Source organism: Colius striatus, chromosome 9, assembly GCF_028858725.1.
Source record: "Colius striatus isolate bColStr4 chromosome 9, bColStr4.1.hap1, whole genome shotgun sequence".
Taxonomy (NCBI): Eukaryota; Metazoa; Chordata; class Aves; order Coliiformes; family Coliidae; genus Colius; species Colius striatus.
In genome coordinates this window covers 1,518,419-1,538,223 of record NC_084767.1, presented here as the reverse complement: position 1 = coordinate 1,538,223, position 19,805 = coordinate 1,518,419, and the positions used below count along the sequence as shown (strand labels likewise).

The 19,805-nt window shown below is 43.2% G+C and overlaps 1 protein-coding gene across 2 annotated transcripts in view; it reads right to left on the bottom strand.

Annotated features, from left to right (window-relative positions):
* Positions 1-2,028: 2,028 nt before the first annotated feature.
* SGCD (sarcoglycan delta) overlaps positions 2,029-19,805 on the bottom strand; it is a 168,810-nt gene continuing 151,033 nt past the window's right edge. Inside the window, exon 8 of one of the 2 annotated variants that reach the window (XM_062002042.1) lies at positions 2,029-2,331. In XM_062002042.1, coding sequence (XP_061858026.1) covers positions 2,245-2,331 — 87 coding nt within the window. In that variant the 3' untranslated portion in view covers positions 2,029-2,244. The remainder of the gene's footprint in view (positions 2,332-19,805) is intronic. The other variant, XM_062002043.1, reaches the window with a different exon arrangement.

Here is a 19,805-nt window from a genome sequence, read left to right as displayed (position 1 = left end):
ATCACTGCCTACACTTCTGAAAGCATGGGCAGAAATCACAGTCCTACAGGCCAGTATGGAAGGAGCAGTGCTGGATCTTAATCTTAGCTCTTCTCTGGTTGGGTGATGAGAGGAGTCTGATGGCAAAAAAGCCACCTGAAACCTAATGGGACAATGTGAAAAAAAATGTGATCAAGGCAGGTCCCCAGCAAGCAAGGGGCTGGCAAAAAATAGTATTGTGGGAAAGTTTGCTCATTGTCATGCTCATTTTCACTCCACTGTGAAATTATTCAGAAGGGATAGTCACTGGCACTGAAAGCCCATCGTTTCCCCAGAGCTGCTGGAAGAAGGGATGATCCGGCCTCAAGGATCAAAGCCCCTGGGACTTTGTGCACTTGGAGGCTCTCAGGTGTGCTGTAGATGTGGTGTGCTGCTCATCCCACAGCTGGGCATCAGCAAAGCCACTGCTGGGCTGGGTAGGCACAGTCCAGAATCTGCATGCACGCAGCCAGCTGGAGCTCACTTTGTGTTTGCCACAAGCATCACAGCCTGCCTTCATTCAGCCAGTGTTTTAGGAAAACGGCAATAGATTCCCACATTTCAAAAGCATTGAGTCTGCTGTCTTTACTAGGATGGCATCTCTGAAAGTCAGATCTATATACATGCCAAATGGAAATTCTTGCTTGATACTCAACCTGCAGACCCAGATCCCCAAGGTTGGAGGAGATCTACATTTTAGACTTTCTGCTGCAGGTGGCACTACCGTTCCTTTTCTTTTAACCATCCCAAATCTGAAGTGATGAGTTATTTGCTATGGTCCAAAGGGCAGCAGAAAAGCCTGACCAAATTTAACTAAACCAGAAGGGCACAAAAAGGATTTTGAACAAAATGTGAGTGACTTGCTTGCCCTGCCCATCCCTTCTCAATTACTGAGAGCAAATAACTTGCATGTAATGGCCACGAGGGAGATGGATGGAGAGCAGTCAGAAAAGTCTTTTTGGCAAAAACAGTGAGCTTCAGGCAGAAAAAGCAGATGAATTCCACAGTGTTTACACAAGCACGGTGTGTGCTCAGCTTGCTTGGAACTTTACAACTAGCCTCGCAGCTGACACTGAGCAGCAGCAGTCTGGCACTGGGAGCTCCAGGATCCATCACCTGAGTGATGTCTGCAGGATGGCCAAGGTCAGATCTCCCTGGCAGAATATGGGCTGCTCGTTTTCTTACATTTCTTAAAATCCAGATGAAGCTTTGTTTTTTCATCATAAACTGTGGAAGGGAGGAAACCAGTAGCAGTTAGTAGAACAAATGCAATTATCAAGCAGTGCTCAGGGGGTAGAAGGAGGTGCTGGGACCCCTTCCCACCATCTCAAGTAAGTCAGTAAGGGAACATAGTGTTTGGGTCAGCTCCACCTGCCCCAAACTGTCCATACCAGGTTCAGAAAAGAATTTGGAGGTGTAAGTGTGTAGGGCTGAAGAAGCTAAGATATTGAAGGGTTTTATCCAGGGGAAGGTTAAGAGGTCACCCAGTCACAGCCAGTAAGTAACAACAGCAGGCACAAGAGCTTTTTAATCGAAGGGAAAGAGTGTAAGTAAATTTCAAAGGCTGTAAATAGAAGCTGTATAAATCCAAATGGGAAATAAGGCATGTGGAGTGCTGTTCAGTGGCTACCCTGGGCAGGTAACAGGAGAGGGTATAAGCAAGATGTATTTCTTGCCCATGTGCAACAACCATGTGTGTTAATCTAAAAAGCCCATAAAAATCTTTCTGCAGTTTAGCTTGATTCCATGCAGTACAGGAAGAGTAAACAGAGAGGAAAAGTGTATGGATTGAGTTGATGGAAATTTACTTTCGACTGATTGAAACTGAGGTGACATAAAGCAGATGGAATTTTTTCTCACCACTGCTAGCTTAAGGAAATGAAATCTTTCATGATGATCCAATTTTTTAATTAATTTTCATATAAAGAACACAAAATATTGTGGCTGTGAGAGAGCTGAATGTGAAGCAGAAATAAAATGTGTACATAAAACAGGATAACTGACAGCTTTAATATATTTTCAATTTATATGTGAATATAGACACAATTCCCACCCTGCATAAACCAAGCTCCTAGCCACAGGGTATAGCATAGGAAGCATAAAATCACGCAATGTGCAGCACAAGATAGAGAAAGGGTGGTGGAGTGGTGGCAGAGGGCAAGTGCTGCCTGTTGGCTTGATGGGATGAGCACCTCCCTCCTCCCAGGCCCGTCTCTGTAGCAGGGATCAGACTTGCTCAGGACTCGATGCACAAATCTTTGGCCTTTTTGTGCAACGTCTAAGGTTCTCTTCATCAGCAACTTGGATGTTCTGCTAGAGTCAGAGAAATCATCAAGGTTAAGGACTTGATTGTAACGGCCAGATGTGACAGAAGGCAATTTGAAGGTAAAGCTGGTGCAACCAGACCGTAGCTGTTTCCTAACAGCTCCCAGATGACCCATAGAGGCTACTTCAGGATTGCCCTAAATTGCACCAGGCTCCAGGCAGATCCTGTGTGACTCCAGAGGCGCTGGTGCTGTGAAGCCACCTGTACCACCTTACCACCCCACGGGGCCTGCACTTCATCCCAAATTCTTGGCACGTCTGAAAAAACATCCCAGAGGCAAAAGCACCGAGGAGCAGAATAAGAAAGAGGTTACAATTTTCTGCCCCCTCAGCAGTAACCTGCCCGGCTCCCAGAGTGCCTGGCTGTGCCCAATGCTGCCTTTTTAATTATTGGCATAATCAGGCCGTGCAGCTAATCTGCATCCTGGTGTGGGAGCTCATGCTGAGCCTCTCCTCTGCCAAGGCTTTCTTGGAATTTGTTTAGCTGTACGACACAGTGAAACCTCATTAGGAGCAAGACTGGCTCTCCATAAAGGATAAGTTCTGATGAGTGGGTCTTTTCTCTCCTGCTTGAGCTACAGTAAGGGCTTCTTGAATTAACTTAATGCATGCAGCAACAAAAGCCTCTCAGACAGCTCCACGCTCTCCTTCCTCAAATGGGTATTTGTAAGGATTCCACGGTCCTACCCTACATTTTTCAGCACAGAATTTGCAAACATTTAGCAGGTACCACCAGGGCCTGCTGCAGCTGTTCTGCACTCCTCTGGGATGGTTGTCCTTAGGCTGAGAGTAGTTGGTGTGTCCCAGGGAACTGCACGCTTTCCTCTAGCTGCCTCCCTGCCAGAGCGGCTGTTAACACACTGAGAAATAAAGGCTGTGCTATGCCTAAAGTAAAATATCTCCAAGGAAAATGGACTAGGGATTTCCCATAGCTTTTGAGGAATAGCTCAATCTAGACCTTCTCTAAACCCTCCCATGGGTTTCCAGCAACATCTCAGTTTAGATTCTTTTCTAGGAATTTCCCACAGCTTTCTAGGAGACTTTCCATCCCAAATTTTTCTAGGAAATATCCATGGCTTTCTAAGAATATAACAGTTGCTTTCCAGGAATCCTTATCTTAGAAGGTTGGGGACAATTTCCCTGCTTTTCCAGCAATCCCTCAATGTAGAGTTCTCACAGGAATTTGCATAATGCTTTCCAGCGATTCCTTGGGCTGGAATCTGTCTAGGAGGTTTCCTGATCCTTTCAAGGCAATCTCCTGCTACTGTTAATGATTCTTTCTCCTAGCTAATTTTCAGAGGTTGTTTTTTTTTGTGACTTTGTAGGCAATTTTCTCACAGCCTTCCAACCTGTACTTTCTGAGAGAATTTCCATTGCCTTTTGTGACTTTCCCTGTGGTTTCTAGGAATTTCCCTACTCTTTTCTACAAATTTTCCTGTTGCTCTTTAAGAATTTTCATATTGCTTTCCTGAAATTCTCCCACCACTTTCTAGGCATTTACATGGTGTTTTCCAGGCACTTACGCTGACATTCCTAGGAATTGACACCAAACCCTCCAAAAGTTTCCTCCCTGCTTTCTGGGAATTTTCGGCTGTGTTGGAGGACCTCATCAGTTGCTCCCCAGAAATTTAGGTGGTGATTTGAAGGAATTTTCCTCTCCATTCTAGGAATTTTCCCACTCCTTCCTAGGTATTTTCCAACTAATTTCAAGGATTCCCTCCACTGCTCTCTAGGCTTTTCCCCACTACTTTCTAGGATTTTTCTCTGCTGCCTCAGCTTTTGGGGTGAAAACTCTGTAAGCCGCTTTCTGCTCTGCTAGCATGCCCGTGCTCCTTGCTGTGCTAACAGTCTCCAGATTAGCAGCGTGTACCCTCTATGACTGACTAAAACAGACCAAGGAGACCAGGTAATGAAGTGGAGAGAAAAATATGGCAATTCTTACACTTACACCCATGGTTGTAACTCAATTCTCCTATGACAGTTTCTGCCCATGTTATGTAAAAGCTGAGATTTGAGGAGAAACTTCTGCATTTTTAAAAAGTAGATTTTTTTTGCAGTAGAGTAACACTTACAGGAGTTTTGCAATTAGAATTGCTAATGTTCAAGTGTGGCAACAGCCAAGCACGATGCAGCCTTTCTGTTGGGCACAGCACTGATGAATTGTCAGGAAAAGGAACTGATTCACTTTACTAAATTAGAACCAGTGCCACAGGCACTGTGAATGTTAACATCCATGTCATTATGCAAAATATTTGTACTTTTATCTACATTAAGTATGGTACAAGTGTACAAGACACAGAAGCTGTCAGAAAAACACCCACCACTTACCCAAAAGAAAAGTTTCATATCTCCTTGGTTCCCAGCAAAAAAAATAAAAGGAAAAAGGTACAGTAGCAGGTTTCATCTGTCTGTTTTCTGTACTGTGTCATCAGACACAAGATAAAGCAGAATTCAGGGGCTGAGGTCTCCTGCTTGGTAATAGGAAGAGCTGGGCTGCCCTGCTGGTAACACTGCTCCATTGGTTACAGTGTGAACTATGAAAGCCTGGGGAAAACAGGAGCTCACCATTGTGAAACAAGATGTGAAGGTATTGGTGAAGTCAGCACAAGGAAATGGAAGAGCAAAGTAGGACCTAGATAAATATAAGGAGAAGTGAGGCACAGCTAACAGTCCCTTGCTTTTCATAACTCTTGCTAAAGCAGAATTTTGGGGTTTAGTTTTGGTTTGTTTTTTTATCCCTGAAGTGCCAGAGGACAACTCAACTGTCTGAAGTTACCTCTGACTAAGGGAAGTCACATATAACACTATGGTGGCCATTGATTAATCTTTTCTGCTTGCCAGCTTGAACCTATTGTCTCAGTAGTACAACTTGATACGGGATGAGGCAGGTAAGAGCCTGAGGAGAGACAGCAGCATGTTTCACCTTGACAGACTCTCTCAGGCTGAACTAATTGGACAGATAAGCATGTTTACAAGTGCTAGTGTACCTGTTCCCTTTGTATTCACATAGCTGTGGTGATGACACCGAAAGCTTTGTAGGTCTGTAATGCCATTGAATTCACACTTTTTGCCTATCTGCAGGAAAAGTTAAATCTTTAGAGTTTAAACACATCATCCCACATGTTCAGAGCTGCCAAAGGAGTTGTAGAAATAATGCAAAATATGTGATTTCACTTTCAGCTCTTTAAAAGTTTTAATCTGAATTTAATTGCATCTGGGGAGTGGGGGTGGTGGTGGGGGTGTTACTACACAACACTAAAGCTTCAGCACTTACCAATTTGAAGGTGACTTCTTAAAGAAGAACCTTTCTAAAGAAGGGTTTCAAGGTCAGTCATGCTTATTTTTAACCAAAAAGAAGGCTGTTGAAAAAGATTCTGATCAGCAAAACCCTTGATCCTTCACTTTGGCTTCATAGATTCTTTTCAGAAGACTTTCCTGCTCATTATTTTTCTAAGCAGCTTCATGCCTATGCTCAGAATGATATTTGACCTTTGTGTGTTAAAAGTTGTCCAGGTAGCAACAGCTTTAATAGAATAAGCACCTTCCTTCTGTAAGCTGAACTTTGGCTGATGTATATATAAGACCATCACAGTGTGGACAGCAAAACCCCACGATGCTATTTGTTCATCAGGCTTGAGAAGTATCTGACTTTTCATCAGTATCATCATGGTTCTGGGAGTCAGTATTCAACACCTCTGCTTATACTCTAAGAGATGGTTTGAGACAATGGTATATAGATATGAAATTCCTCCATGGGGTCAATGGCATAAAACCCTTGACAATTTATTCACCTTTCTGCTTCTCTGACAGCCACTGGAGACAGATGTTATTAGTGAAGCAAAATGTTTCAGTTAACCTCAGACTATCCTGAGAGCTTTGTACGCTGTGAGGTTCTGTGCTGGATCTCACTGTAGAAAGAGAGTTTCTACATTTCCTTTAACAAAATGACTTAATTACTAGTACTGCTATCAACAAAGGAAGTATCAGAGCAGTGTTACACTGCTCAGGCCAGGTTTTGCCATACCAGGAGAGAGTTAAGGTGAGGGGATGTCTGCTGCTGCCTTGCGACAGAATCACGATTCGGTGCTTAACATGATCTGAGTTTGTTGGGTTTTGGTTTGTATTTTCTCTTTCTAACTGAGAGAAAGCAACAATTGGTGATTCTGAAGTGCCAGTCTGTTGTAAGCAAGTACAGCTGTATTCCAGCACATCTCCTAATCCATCTCATTCATAAAATCATCAGCTGATCCTTTCTGCTGGGCCTGACGATGTACAAAGCTTCAAAGCAGTCTCTTTTTCAGATAGCATATGAAACAGAAATGGTTCTGCTGTAGATACTTTACTGCTTAGCAGAAGCAGTCATGTTTAAGTGAGAAATTTCAGTAAGTGGGATGCAACTGTTAAAGCCATGGAACATCAGTGATATTTGCTTTCTGCCCTCATGAGTGATGGTTGGTGGTCTCAGAGCAGGCACTCCCATGGTTATGGCTGCAGTTAAGGCTCGAGGCTTTGCAAGCATAGCTCATGTTATTAGTAGAATTGATTCTTCTTTTTTCCTAAGATCTTCTTTACCATATTGTATGTTATATGAGGATTTATGGCAAGGTACTACTGATAGGTGCTGCCCCAAGGAGAGCACTGGGAGCCTGGATGTAGAATGGTCAGAGATGGATTGCAGATTTGCTCTCTCTCAGCAGGATCCTCTTCCCTGATACTATCCAGAGTGATCAGGCTGAGTCCTACCTTATAAACATAAACAGATTTTATCTGCTGTTCTGCTGAGATTCGGGCTGGAAAACTGTGCAAGTGGTTTCTCACAGATGGATCTCAGTCTTAGAGGTATATTACCTCTATATATCTGTGTGTGTGTGCAGATGCATGTACAAAGTGCTGGTTTGTCATGGCAAAGCATTTTAACCTGCAGAGAGAAGAAAAGCCTTTTCTTAAAGAAAAGAAAAACAACAAAACCCCAACACATCCCTTCTCCAATCCTCATATGATGGTTTAACTCCAGCTGGCAAATAAGCCCCACTTGGGAAGGGAAAAGCCATCACTCCAAACTTCCCCCCTCCCTCCTTCTTACCTAGCTTTCTGTGCTGAGCATGATGCCATATGGTATGAGATATCCCTGGGGTCAGTTTGGGTCAGCTGTGCCTGCTGTGCCCCCTCCCAATTCCTTGTGCATAATGGTCAAGTTATTTTAAGATGCCTCAGATTACATTCCTTGGGTGAGATCCACTCCTCACTTGGAGCATTTGTGTGCTGTTTGGCAAGGGGAAGACACCAGTGTATGTCTACCAGCAGATGGGACATAAGTCAGGGAGAAAGTTTGGTTGCATCTGGCTGAGGCATTGCTCTTTAGTCCTGTTACCTCCTCCTTGTTTCATTTTCTGGCAAGCAAGAGCTGAAATGGAATGAAGTGGTTTTCAGCTGCTGCGTTCGAGCCTGAGAAATAACTGCAACTGCTGGTGGAATAGGAGGGTCCACAGTGAAAATCTTGGACCTTTCCTTAACAAGATATCTGATTTTTAAGCTAGAAGGTCAATACAGAAAGATTTAGCTTAGGATCAGTCTCCAAAGCTGTTTATAATTCTTTCTTAGGCTAGGACTGGGTGAAATATTTTGTCAGTCATGAATTCCATTCTACATCCCAGAGAAGTGCTGAGAGAGAAGCAGTTTGTACGTGATCACAAAACAGTCGTTTCTTCAGGCTTGCTGTATATTTACAGCTCTCCCCAGGAGTTTTCCTATTTCAATTAGTAGTCAGGATGCATAAGAAAAATGCTTTCCTTGTGTCCTACATAGATTTGGGTCAGCACAGGAGAAGTAAGAGATTCAGACGAGCAGTGGCTAATGTGCATAGCCATACTTGATTTGTATTGCCTATCATAAATAACTTGAGCTCCAATCGTGATTCAGATGGGAGAGAGCCAAACTTCTGTGTCGACATCACAGTAGCAACAATAAAAGAGAAAAGAGGAGAGACTACCAGAGAGCAAGCTCTGGAAACAATCCTTCACAGTGTGACTTTCTGCATTGTTAGACAAAGAGGGAGCAACTAATTGGAGCATTATTTTCCTAACAGAAGCTCACATTTTGCTCTCAGTTACATGTCAGCAGCTACACTGAAGTAATTGGAATAACACCTCCAGCGGAAGAAGTTCAGATACCATGGTGATGAGTGCTAATAGAGAGACCAGTTAGACAAAGCAGGATGCACAGATGACAGATTGATTCAGCTGAACGTATTTTATGAATCAGAAAGATTTTCACCTGTGACTTTCTTTTGAATCAAACACCAGCACAGCTTTAGAAGTCTTCTTTCTAGAGGTGTGTTCATTTGCAGGAATTTTCTGTTTGCTGTACTTCAGAGATCCAAATTCTGTTGTCTTTGAAGTCAGCAGAAACTTTGCAGTTATAAATTGTGATCTTGGTTAAGAAATCTTGTTTATTACTGGAAGTTTGGGCAGTATACATTTGTACCACATCTGCTATATGATCAGAAAGAATTTCCTATGTGATACTTTTAAAGATGTGCAGGTCATGAGTTTTCAGGGTAGGCTAATGACATCTGGAAGCAAGTTTGGAAACATGGCTAGAAAATCTGTAGGTAAACCTAAGCAGCATGTCTATAAATGTTTCATTGCTATGAATATTTGCAGAAGATCTATTCTCCAGGCACTAACTACAGAGCACAGAAACTGATTTTTAAAATTCCCTTTTATATTTCACTCAGCTAACACTCAAGTAAAACCAACGAAACCATTCTTGACTATGATTTTTCTTCTCTTTCTTAGAACATCTGGAACCAGCTATTAAGGAGTTTAGATGATTAAACTTGTGATAAGTCTATGACAGGGCAAAGCTGATACGAACTTTATTCTCTGAACTGTATCTCAAGTAAATTACTGTGTCTGGGAGTGAACTGGGCTGACATGCCCAAGGAAGAAATCAGACTAGTTTATATGCAGTAAGGACAGTCATTGCAAAAATCAAGACAAGCTACTCAGAGAAAGACTTAGTATTCCCAAACAGTGTGTGGGAATCTTTCTAGTCAGTTTAAAGGGAGCTCATTTACACCTCAGAATGAAAGATCTCTTCACTAGTGTCCTCTGCAAGAACATAGCTCACCGTCTAGGATAAGAGTTTCTCCACCTATTACCTTCTTTCTTGCTCTCAGAAGTGGCATCTTCCATCTAGTAGTTACTCAGCAGGATGTACACTGGCTGGTAAAGTGTTGCATCTTTCACTAACAGGTTACTTTACAGAGCCTACAAAACTGATGCGTGTGAGAGCACTTGCTTGCGAGTGCTTGTAAGCGCTAACTGAGCTGTCAAAACTCAGCCATTAAAATACCACTTGCACTGAAATAGAAGCATGTTGAATTGTGATGATCTTCAATGACGTTTAGGAAGCTCCAGAGAAAACAATGAAATGCTTTGGTTTCATATAGCTCAACTGAAGCTTCATTCAGTGCAGAATGGAAGCATTGACCTATACATCAAAGCAACATGCATGGATTTTTAGAAACCACAGTTCAGCTTTGTAAGAGTGGCTGACAATGAAAATTATATGGTCTGATGGCCTTCCTGCTTGAAGCAGAAGCTTGACTTCTGTGGTACCAGGAATCATCCCCTTTGTAGTTGTTCTAGATAAATATAGGTTTCTTTTATAAGTTTCAACCAGACTCCAATGTAAAAGTCTGTAGATCAGACACAGTGGGAAGCAGATTGTCTCTTCAATAGATGTCTCAAAGCTTACTCAATGCAAGACTTCAGCAAAAGATAACTGCTAGAGATAACTGCTACAGGTATCTTCTAATGGGCTTTGTTTAATTTATTTTCCTCAACTTCAGCTTCTCCCAGATTTTGTCTAAGCCTTTTAGGCAAATGGTTGCTGCATTATGCAATGCTCAGGTATGTTGCTAATAGAAGGGTTCTGTGTTAACCCTTGCAAGAGAACAGTAAGACAGTATTTCTCCTGATATGATAGATACCGGAGCACAACTAGGAAAGGGTTCTGTATTAGGTTATCTGAAGGTTTTTGTGCTAATTATTTCACTGTGTGTTAGAGAACAACCTCCCAAGAAGTGTATTAACCCCAGAATAAAGCTGCAGACAGAGATACTAAATGGCTTATCTAGAATTGTTCTAAGCACCAGGTTTCCTGGAGCCTAGCTTCATGCACTAATCTCAAAGTCAAATCTTCCTCAAATAGTTTGCTCTGTCTAATTTTATCACAAGACTGAAAAGTCACACATTTAGCCTGAGTTCTACTTTGCAGCCAGAAGTAATAACACTTTGCTGAATACTAATTCAGCCTCCCTTACCAGGAGGCTTCTCCAAGTCTGTGCCAACTAGACAGAAAGCAAGGTATTGGCACAGACAAGAAGTTTTGGGGCCCTGACGGAGAAGTTCTGCTCTTTTGTCCTACCTAGCTGTATGTCAAATGTTATTTCCACCTCGGAGGTAACTCAGATCTCTCTCAATTCCTGGGCTAGAGCTACATGAACTAACTCAGATGAGCCTTATTATCCGTGCAACCAGATGTTATCTCGCTATGCTGCTCTTCACATTGGTTTCATGTCTAGCCAGAGAGTGGAAGAATGCTATTTCCACATTAAATTCATGTTATTTGTTTGCCTTCTTTTATCACTTTGGAAAGCAACTTTTTGTATCTCAGGGGTGCCTGACCTCATGTGTGCAGAATCTTCTGCAGGGAGTGTCAGATCGTTTCCAAACTCCTGCCAGTTAGAGGGAAAATAATCAGAGGAAGGTATCTGTCAGTCTTTTGCCAGCTGAACATCTGGGAAATAAAAAGTGGTCCCAGAAAAGTTGGTACACTGAGGCATTTTAACAGTTATTTGCTAAGCAAACATTGGTAATTAACACAGAACTTGACAACATTACCTATGAGGTTTCCCACGTGCTTGGCATCTCATTACCCACTGTACAAGTCTCAACTGCATTTTTAAATCAGCATCAGGCTGAGGGGGCTACTTTAGGAGGTGCACCAGGGAGAAACCAGAGGTAGTACAGTATCATCTGAAAAAGAAAGGCAGAGCAAAGCAACTTTGGATGCAGCATCTTTTGCACCCATGATTTTGGACTCATCTCACTTTATTTTTCTTCAGGGGCAAGTCCCAAGTTTCAGCTCTCCTGTTTCTTGAGAAGTCACTGTTAGTTCTGGGATAGTACTGTTGTTGATGTCGCTTTGCTTCCTCATTTGTCCACAGCATATGGGCACAGGGTGTGCTCTGGCCAGAAAGGGAATGAGATCCAGTGATGAGGGCCTTTTTGGTTTGGTGTTGCTTCAACACTGCATTAGTCCTAGGTGTGTTTTGTCTGCTGGGTTTGACTTTTTTGACTCTTAGTATTACTAAGGAAGGGAAAGGTCTTTCCAGGGAGCCATTCCATCAAATTTATCATCCTGTGCATGAAAGAAGATGGACTAGCCAGGGATAATACCAATGCTCATTACAGTGGTGATATTTGCCTGTCTCATTTTGACACTAGCTTCACAACTGCCATGCAGTAGTAGATGTCCAGGGCATAGAAACTTGGCTTCAATGATCAATAATTAACAGTAGTCAAAGCACTTCTTCCAAAGACTCAAAACTTGCTTATCTACAAAGATAAAGACCTGGAGGGCTGCACCTACCAGCAATGCCTGTGGCTTTTTCTGTTATAAGAGTCAGTCATCCACCTGGTGTTCACTAAAGAGATTATTTAACATGATGAATAGCAAAAAGTGAGAGATTTGTGACAACTGAGTGTCTTGGCAGCAAAGTCTTGCTCCCACTAGGCTCCCACCAGACTCCCAGACTGGGATTTGACTGGGAGCTGGATTTCTTTGCATGAGGGGGAGCTATGCCTGGTTCTCAGGAGTCTCACTTCCTTCTGGGGTGGTAGCAGATGCTTTTGACTTCCACCCCTACAGAACTGACTGCTGAATAGGCTGCAAGCCCATCAGCTTAGACTGCATGTGATTGGCTTTAGACAAAGCATTTGCATAAGAGATGTTTCAGTCTGCTTTAGCCCCTCTCTTTGAACCCAATCAGCCGTCTCATCTTGAGGGAAATCATTGCAGAGAGGTGTCAGGATGTTAGAAGCTTTCTCTGCCAGCTCCCCTGCTCAGCCAAGTCAGAACTAGCTTCCCCTCTCAGGCAGACAGGGACATAATCCATTCCATTTTCCACAATGACTGTAATCCTAGCACTGTTTATTCAAGCATGGCCGTGCTACAATTAGAGCCAAGGGCTTTAAATATCCAAATGATGCCATTGGCAGAGCTTGTGCTCCAACAAGTGAACTGGCAGCACCTCCTCTATGATTTGTGCAGCCTTTTCCCAAACAATAACTGAAGTGCTTTAGTGTGGTCTTGATCCTAAGTGGAAGAAAACGATTTTACAGTCTCACCTCTGAGTTTCATATGCTCTCCCTGCCTCCTGCAGCCCACCTCGGCTCGGGGCTTTTAGATAACTAACATGGCTGAATGGATCTACTTTTTTCTTCTGAAGCTTTTAAACACTCACTTGAGTCAGAACAATCTTCTACCTGAATTCTGGGCGAAGTCCTTAACACCAGGTCTAGAGCCAGAAGGGAAAAAAACCCAAAACCTTTTAATTCCTTTGGAAATTTTTGCAGCGTGTAAAAAAAATCCCTCTCCAAATCTGTCTCCTGCTGATGAACAGAAAACCCACCCTGCTCATACTCTCATGGCTGCATCCACCCCTGAGAGGGAGCTATTCTGCAGCCTGCCAGTTGCTGTGGCCAGAGGCATATGCTTCTCTTTAGGTATGTGAATGTTCCTACTGAAATCAGACACAGCCTTGGCAGTTCTGCATCAAGAAATACGATTCAATCACTAATTCTTTCAGCTGTCTTTCCACTTGAGCCTTCCTGTTTGAAGGGATTTTGCTAAGGTCGTCAGCTCCCTAAAAGGCTTAAACTGAAACAATATTCCCTGGAAAACACAAGTTAATGTTAGCTGTCTAATGCAGATGGACATTTTTCCTGTCCCAACAAGCTTCTAATGCCTGTTAGGTGACCTGTTGCTATATTAAAGACTTGTAGATCCTTACTCCAGCTCCAAGCTCTCATTAAATCACCACGAAGATTGGTGAATGTCTGTAGCACCAGCCCAGAGGTGCTGAGAGTGGGTGCTATCGCCTGGTGCAAGATGATGGTGAGATATGTATGCACTGACATCATAGCCTGGTTTGTGCCAAGAAAAGAAGTTTGTCTGTTGCTGTTTTGGTGGAGGACGACTGCTTTTCCTGTGCAGAGATTCTGGGTTTCTGTGCATTTAGTGTAAGCAAAGAACTCTGAATCCCATGTTCACCTTCATCTAAGTTATTTGTTTGGGGTTGTTTTTTTCAGTGAAAACTGTCAGCTTTTAGTTTTTTTCCATGGCAGAAAAACTACCCCAGGAGAGTCCACTTGGCTTCTGGGACTGAGGGAAGACAGAGAAATTGCTTCTAGAGCGATGTACCGTGTTTAATTTCTTGTGCATGTGACAAATTCCAAGAGGGAGAAATCTCGAGGACACATTAAAATCAAAGGTGGGAAATCACTCTCTAATCAATTTTGCAGTTCAAAAAGGATTATTTAGACTTAGCTATTTACCCAACTGCAACTGAGTGTTTTACAAGAACGTTATATTTGACCTAATTTCAGCCCAGTGCAAATGCAAACGAGATGGGACGTGTTCCAGTGTCACCCTGCTGCCATATCCTCTGGGAAGTGGGGTTTTTTTCTAGATTTGACCACAGAGCTATTGCTTCTGGATTTGCAGCCTAGATATTGTCACTATGGCTTTTAACTCTCTTGTTCAGGTGCAGATGCCCAGGTACCTTGGCCTCCTGTGCAGGACCATGTGACTGGCTGGTAGCTGGGTGATGCAGACCCCGTGACTGGTAATTCTCCATTTCTTTGGGATGGTAGGAGGTGAATTTAACGCTTCTGTACTCTCTTTATACCTTCCTAAGGCAACAGTCAGGCATGTGTGATGGAGCTTGTCCTTTCCATTCTGTCGACAGGAAAATAACAATATCCCCAAGTCCTAACTGCTCTCATAAATTGAGTGATTGTGGTCAGGTCAGATGCAGATATTTCCTGGAGTCTCTGTAACTTTACAACCACCTGGCAGTGACATCTGGTGCACGTGACGCCAAGTCCGTTACAATGCTAGATCAGCTCTGCATCTGATGGAGGAACTTGGTTTCATAGTGGTCTCAAGCATGCTGCATTTATTCCTGTTGCATCCAGATTTCTGATGCAGCCCAAAGGGTGATGATAATGTGCATTGGAGCTTTCAGCCTGCTGCCTGCTGGGCCAGTTTGGGCAAAGTGCTCCTCACCTAATTATTTTTTATGTGGTGAGATGAAGACATAAAAAGTCAGGTCCTTCTTTAACATGCAGTTAGGGATCACTTTATCTAGGCCATGCAATGTTAATGGAATTTAGCAGCTTATAAATGTTTTTTTGATTGCAAATAATTCATCGTAATTTACTGAATTAATTGTTTACTCTGAACCATTCCTGCACCTTCTATGGCTTATCTTGAAGTCCTTCTGGCAGCTCTCATGCAAAGCAGGGATGAAACTATGGCTCTCAGATGATGATGATTACTTAGTTAGTTATTTAATTTTAGCCTTCCTGTTTTGGCACTGGGACTGTTTTAGCCTTGCATCAGCTCTCCTGATCCAAATCACCCTATGGTTTGGATGAATCTGGATCCAAACTGTCATTCATGTCACACTAAATTTTGGCCCTTTCATTTTAAGTTGGCTGCTGTATCTCTTAAAAATGGGAGTGACAATCTATATGTAGGCAGGGCAGCTACTGATTTCAGTGGGAACTGCTTGGACTTGCTCTATGGTTGCAGAGCTTCTGATATTTCTGTTGTCATTTTTGCTGTCTCCCATCATCTTCTTGAAGGCAAGATAGATGGCAGTGGGTAGGTCTTAAAACAGCAATGGAAGGGTTAGAGTGTCTTGTGTCTACTAGGCTCCCTAGCAGTGGCCATCCACAAAAATCAGATCAAATCAGAAAGAGAAAACTAAGAAAATGAATAAGGCATAAATTTGCTTGACTGGTTTTTTTTTACTTCCTCCTCCTCCAATGAACCTAAAGACTGACAAAGAAGAAGGGGAGAGATTTGGGTTTGGTTCTTTTTTGGGGGGGAAAAGGGGGAAGAAATGCAATGAGAAGTTAGTAAAACCACTACACATTTTGCAGAGTCATAGAAGTGGTCGTGGCTAGTGGAGGCAGTTCTTGCATTAGTAACAAATGGTATCTCCAAACCCTAGACAGACACTTAATTGGTGTTACAAAGGTCTTCATGAGCAAGGAAGGAAAAAGTGACAAGATCCATCAGTCAGTGTGGGAAGCTGGTGTCTGTGTCCGTATACCTTCCTCACCCTTGGGACACGTGGGCCCCATCAGCTTACATCTGTCTCACCATGCTTTTACCTCTGGCTGTGATACAAACTGTAAGTGCAATATCCTTGTCCTGCAAAACTGCAAAAGACCTCACCTCTTTCCTTAGCAAGTTGTGCTCATTAGTTTTGTTCTACCCAAGTACTTGACTTGACAGATGCCAAGCACATGTGGAAGAGGCTTCAGGTCCAGAAGTCAACAGACAAAGCACAAAGGGGAAAAAGATGAAAACTTTGAAAATAATCTCAAGATTGTGATGTTCTCAGGTGCTTTGCCTGGTCTGCTTTCTTCAGGAGGGAAGCATCCTTCCAACAGCCACAGTCTGAGCAGAATCTGAACTGTCAAGGGGTCTAAAAAGTTTCACCTGGTTCCTAAGGTCAGATGATGTCAATTTCCTTAAACTATCACAGCCACTCTCACATTTTACCTTTAGTTGTTCTGGTGGAAGACAACACAAAGGGCTGGACAGAGATTTCAGTCATGGCACTGCCAGAAAACCCTCCTGCCCCACATGGCTGGCAGGATGGTGCACTGCCATGCTGGGCTTGGGGACAGGGGCACTGACAGGGTTAAGAGTAGCTAAGATGCATTTGTGTTAGAAGAATGACCTTGATAAAAGTCATTGTGGGAAGGTGGCTAAACCATGCTCAGTGGTACTGTGCTTTAAGAAGTGCAGCAACTGCAGCCACCCCTCTGGAATCAAGCAGGCTGCCATTGCTCCAGAAATTAATGATAAAAAGAAGAAGATCCAAAAGCATTTGTATACTATTCAAACTGCAGTAGCCAGGAGCTATGTTGGGAAGTGTCTTCTGCTCTGTTTGCACAAGTAAATGTGACCCAGCACAGCTTGTGCCTGGCAGTACCGCAGGAGCTGCAGCAAGCCCAGAACAGCCCAGTCAAGGCCAACTTGCCTGCTCTGATTTTGGTTTATCCCAAGCCTCTGCTGCCTATGGTCTCCTACTAGCTCTTACAACACCCCATTCCTGCCCCAGGAGCTACTGAACACTGTCTTCAGCTATGCCAGGAACCCAGTCAGGTTTATTTATGCCTATGTTCTATGTTAGCATTAGACAAATAAGGTGTGCAGCAGCCGCTTAGCCTGAGAACACACCATGCAGCTGTGCAGGCAGCTACAAGATGGGCTCAGCTGCAGCTACACAGGCAAACCAGAGATCTCAGCTGAGGAAGAGAAACCAGACTCACAAACCTATTAATTTAATGTCATGCTAAAGGCTACTGCTGGTGTGCAGCCCTGAGAGAAGAGCCTATTGCAGTGCTCGGCGCGGACAGCCCCTTTTACAGCCTACCTATAAAGAATTAATTTACAAGCAGGAGGTGGCCTTTATATCTCCTGATTTCACTGTTCTTGTCATTAGCCTTTAAGCAGCAGCTCGCTGCACTTGTGTTTGAGTTTGGCATAAAACCAGTGTGGTGGGGAAAGGTGTGAGATGGTGGGTGACTCCTCCTGTCAGAGTGGTCACAGCCACAGCAGACATCTGTAGCCCAAAACACATTTGTGTCTGACATCTGGCACGGGATGAGCGATGGCATGTGCCAGTGTACTGTTACAGGTCACAGAGTATGTCAGGATATTAGCACACCAGGCTGGTATTTGCTAGGAATTGGATTTTTGTCTTAAACTTTCTTAGTGTGCAGCTCATCATGCACACTGCTAAATGTCTTCTTGTCACGGGAACAGCACACTTGTGTCCCCTGCCATCACCCCAGGCAGGGCTGCGCTGCCAGTTTATGTTGCCTTTGACTGCTAAACTGTTCATTGCAAATTAATTCATAAATAATTCATTGGGTGTTGCATTCTGTGCTTAAAAGTTCATCGTGTAGGTGGTAGGTTGTGGGGTTTTTTTTTGGAAATGACAGTGCTTTTCTCCTTTCTTCTCTCTTTGTTAATCATGTGTCTGTGTGTGTGTGTGTGTGCAGAGCTCCCATGGCATTCACAGCCTGATGGTTCCACTATAGATGCTTTAATGTCTTTATGGCAGATGATAGTCATTTTCAAATTTAGTTATTATAATTCAAGATGATTTGTTGCAAAAACTCTCTTTTGAGATTAGGGTTTATTGAAATACCCAAATGCTTTTGGGAGTTTCAAGCTACAACTGACACAAAAAAATAACAAATTATTCAGAAATATGTCTTCCCCTGTCCCCATGCACACGTGTATACACACACACTCACACCTACCAACCAGTTCTTATTCCTGCTGATACTGGAAAGCAATTTTCATCACCCTGGTTTGCAAAAGCAAGTTGTGTTTGTTGGGTGGCCATTAACATAAACAGGGCCCTCTCTGGGAGCAATGTCAGCTCTAACTGCTTGGTTTAGCTCTGGGGCCTCCTCAGTTTATTCCCATAAATGAACTGAAACCCATATAGAAGAGTGAAAAAGCACAGCTCTTTGCTCTTGACAGACTTCTTGCCACCACAGGGAGGGAATCCCTTGCTATGGAGCAGCCTATGTGCTTGCACTGCTCTGTCCTGCTGTGCTGGGAGGAGAAGGGCATCTCCCATTACTGTGCTCCAGTACTGAACACACTGAGAATGCAGCCATTAAGGCATGGTCAAGTCAATCCCAGCTGCAGCAGCTTGCAGCAAACCCTAAATGCCCACGTTCAGTGGGCAACGTGGCATGTTGCTTGGATGAAGGAGGGAGAGCAGCAGCCATACAGAGGGACAGCACCACTTTCTGGCATGTGCATATACTGTCTTTTTTTGTGTGTGTGTTTTTGTTAGATTTCCCCAATCTGGTAAAGTGGGTGCAAGATATTCAGCAAGTAAAATCCTGTCTGAGTCGTGTTCATTGTCCTTCGGCTGGCTTGGAGCTCTCAGCTGCTCAGCTCAGGTTGTAGACAGAGTTTAGGCCAGCTAATGCAGATGTACTTTTTCTTTGAAAAGGTGCTGAAATATTGAGCAGTACTGAGGTCTTCTTGTCCCCTGTGTACTTGTGGGTTATGCTATCGTTTAAAACATTTCTGTTTCCCAGTCTGATTGAGGCAGTGGCACGGGCAAAGGGCTGTTGAGGAGGTAGAGGTGGGAGCAGGAGCCCAGGCTGCTATCAAGTCTTCCTCTGCAGCTGTGTGTTGCAACGGGAGGGGCAGAAACCTAAGCCAAATGAAGTTATTTCAGAGATTTAAAGGGTGCTTTGTGCTTTTCCCCTCCCCACATGCACCCACTAAATGGAGCAAAGCAGATGGTGGCATGCATTCCTCAGCGAGGAGGCAGTGGGCTTGTTTTCTGCTTTGCTGAAAGCAAAGCCTAGAAGTAGGGTAAAAAAATTGTCCCTGTAGGTGTGAAAGGGGAAATACCACAGCTAATGTTACACAAGCCTAGTTATAGGATGGCTTGAAGCAGAGTTGTTATGTGAAGGGCTATTCACAAACCTCAATTGTAAAAAGTGCAGATCATATCAGTAATGTATATTACAATAGCCTGATAGCCTGAATCAAATATTTAAAGGCTACCTACACTCAGCTTTTTATTCTGAAATGACTGCAGAAAAGAGCCAAGTTCTAGCTGCTGGCCAGACTCCTTGCTTTCTCTCTGTTAAATGAGGCCATATAATTTTCCTCTGGGATACATTTGGCATTGGAGCTATGAACCTTCATCACTAAATTCAGGCGGATTTTTCTGTTCAGTTTAAGGAGAGAAGAATCAAGGTCACAGCACTGGAGAAAAAACCGTTCAAACCAGATACTTCTCATCACTGATTTCTGGACACTGCTCATAAAGATAAAAAATCACCCCGATTTAACAGCTGAACTTCAGCAGCACCAACTTGTCTGTAATTAGATGAAAAATACAGAAACCAGCTGCACATAAAATTTTAAAACATTGAAGTTGTTATCCCTTTACAGAGTATGAAATGGACTCATTTCATCTCAATGATTCTTCTCTGCTTTTGTAACTCTCTTTCTTTCTTTTCATCCTTTCTGTTTGGTATTTAGGAAAAAAAAACCCAAAACAAACCCCAATGAATTACCTACAGGGGCAGAAAGGAAAGAAA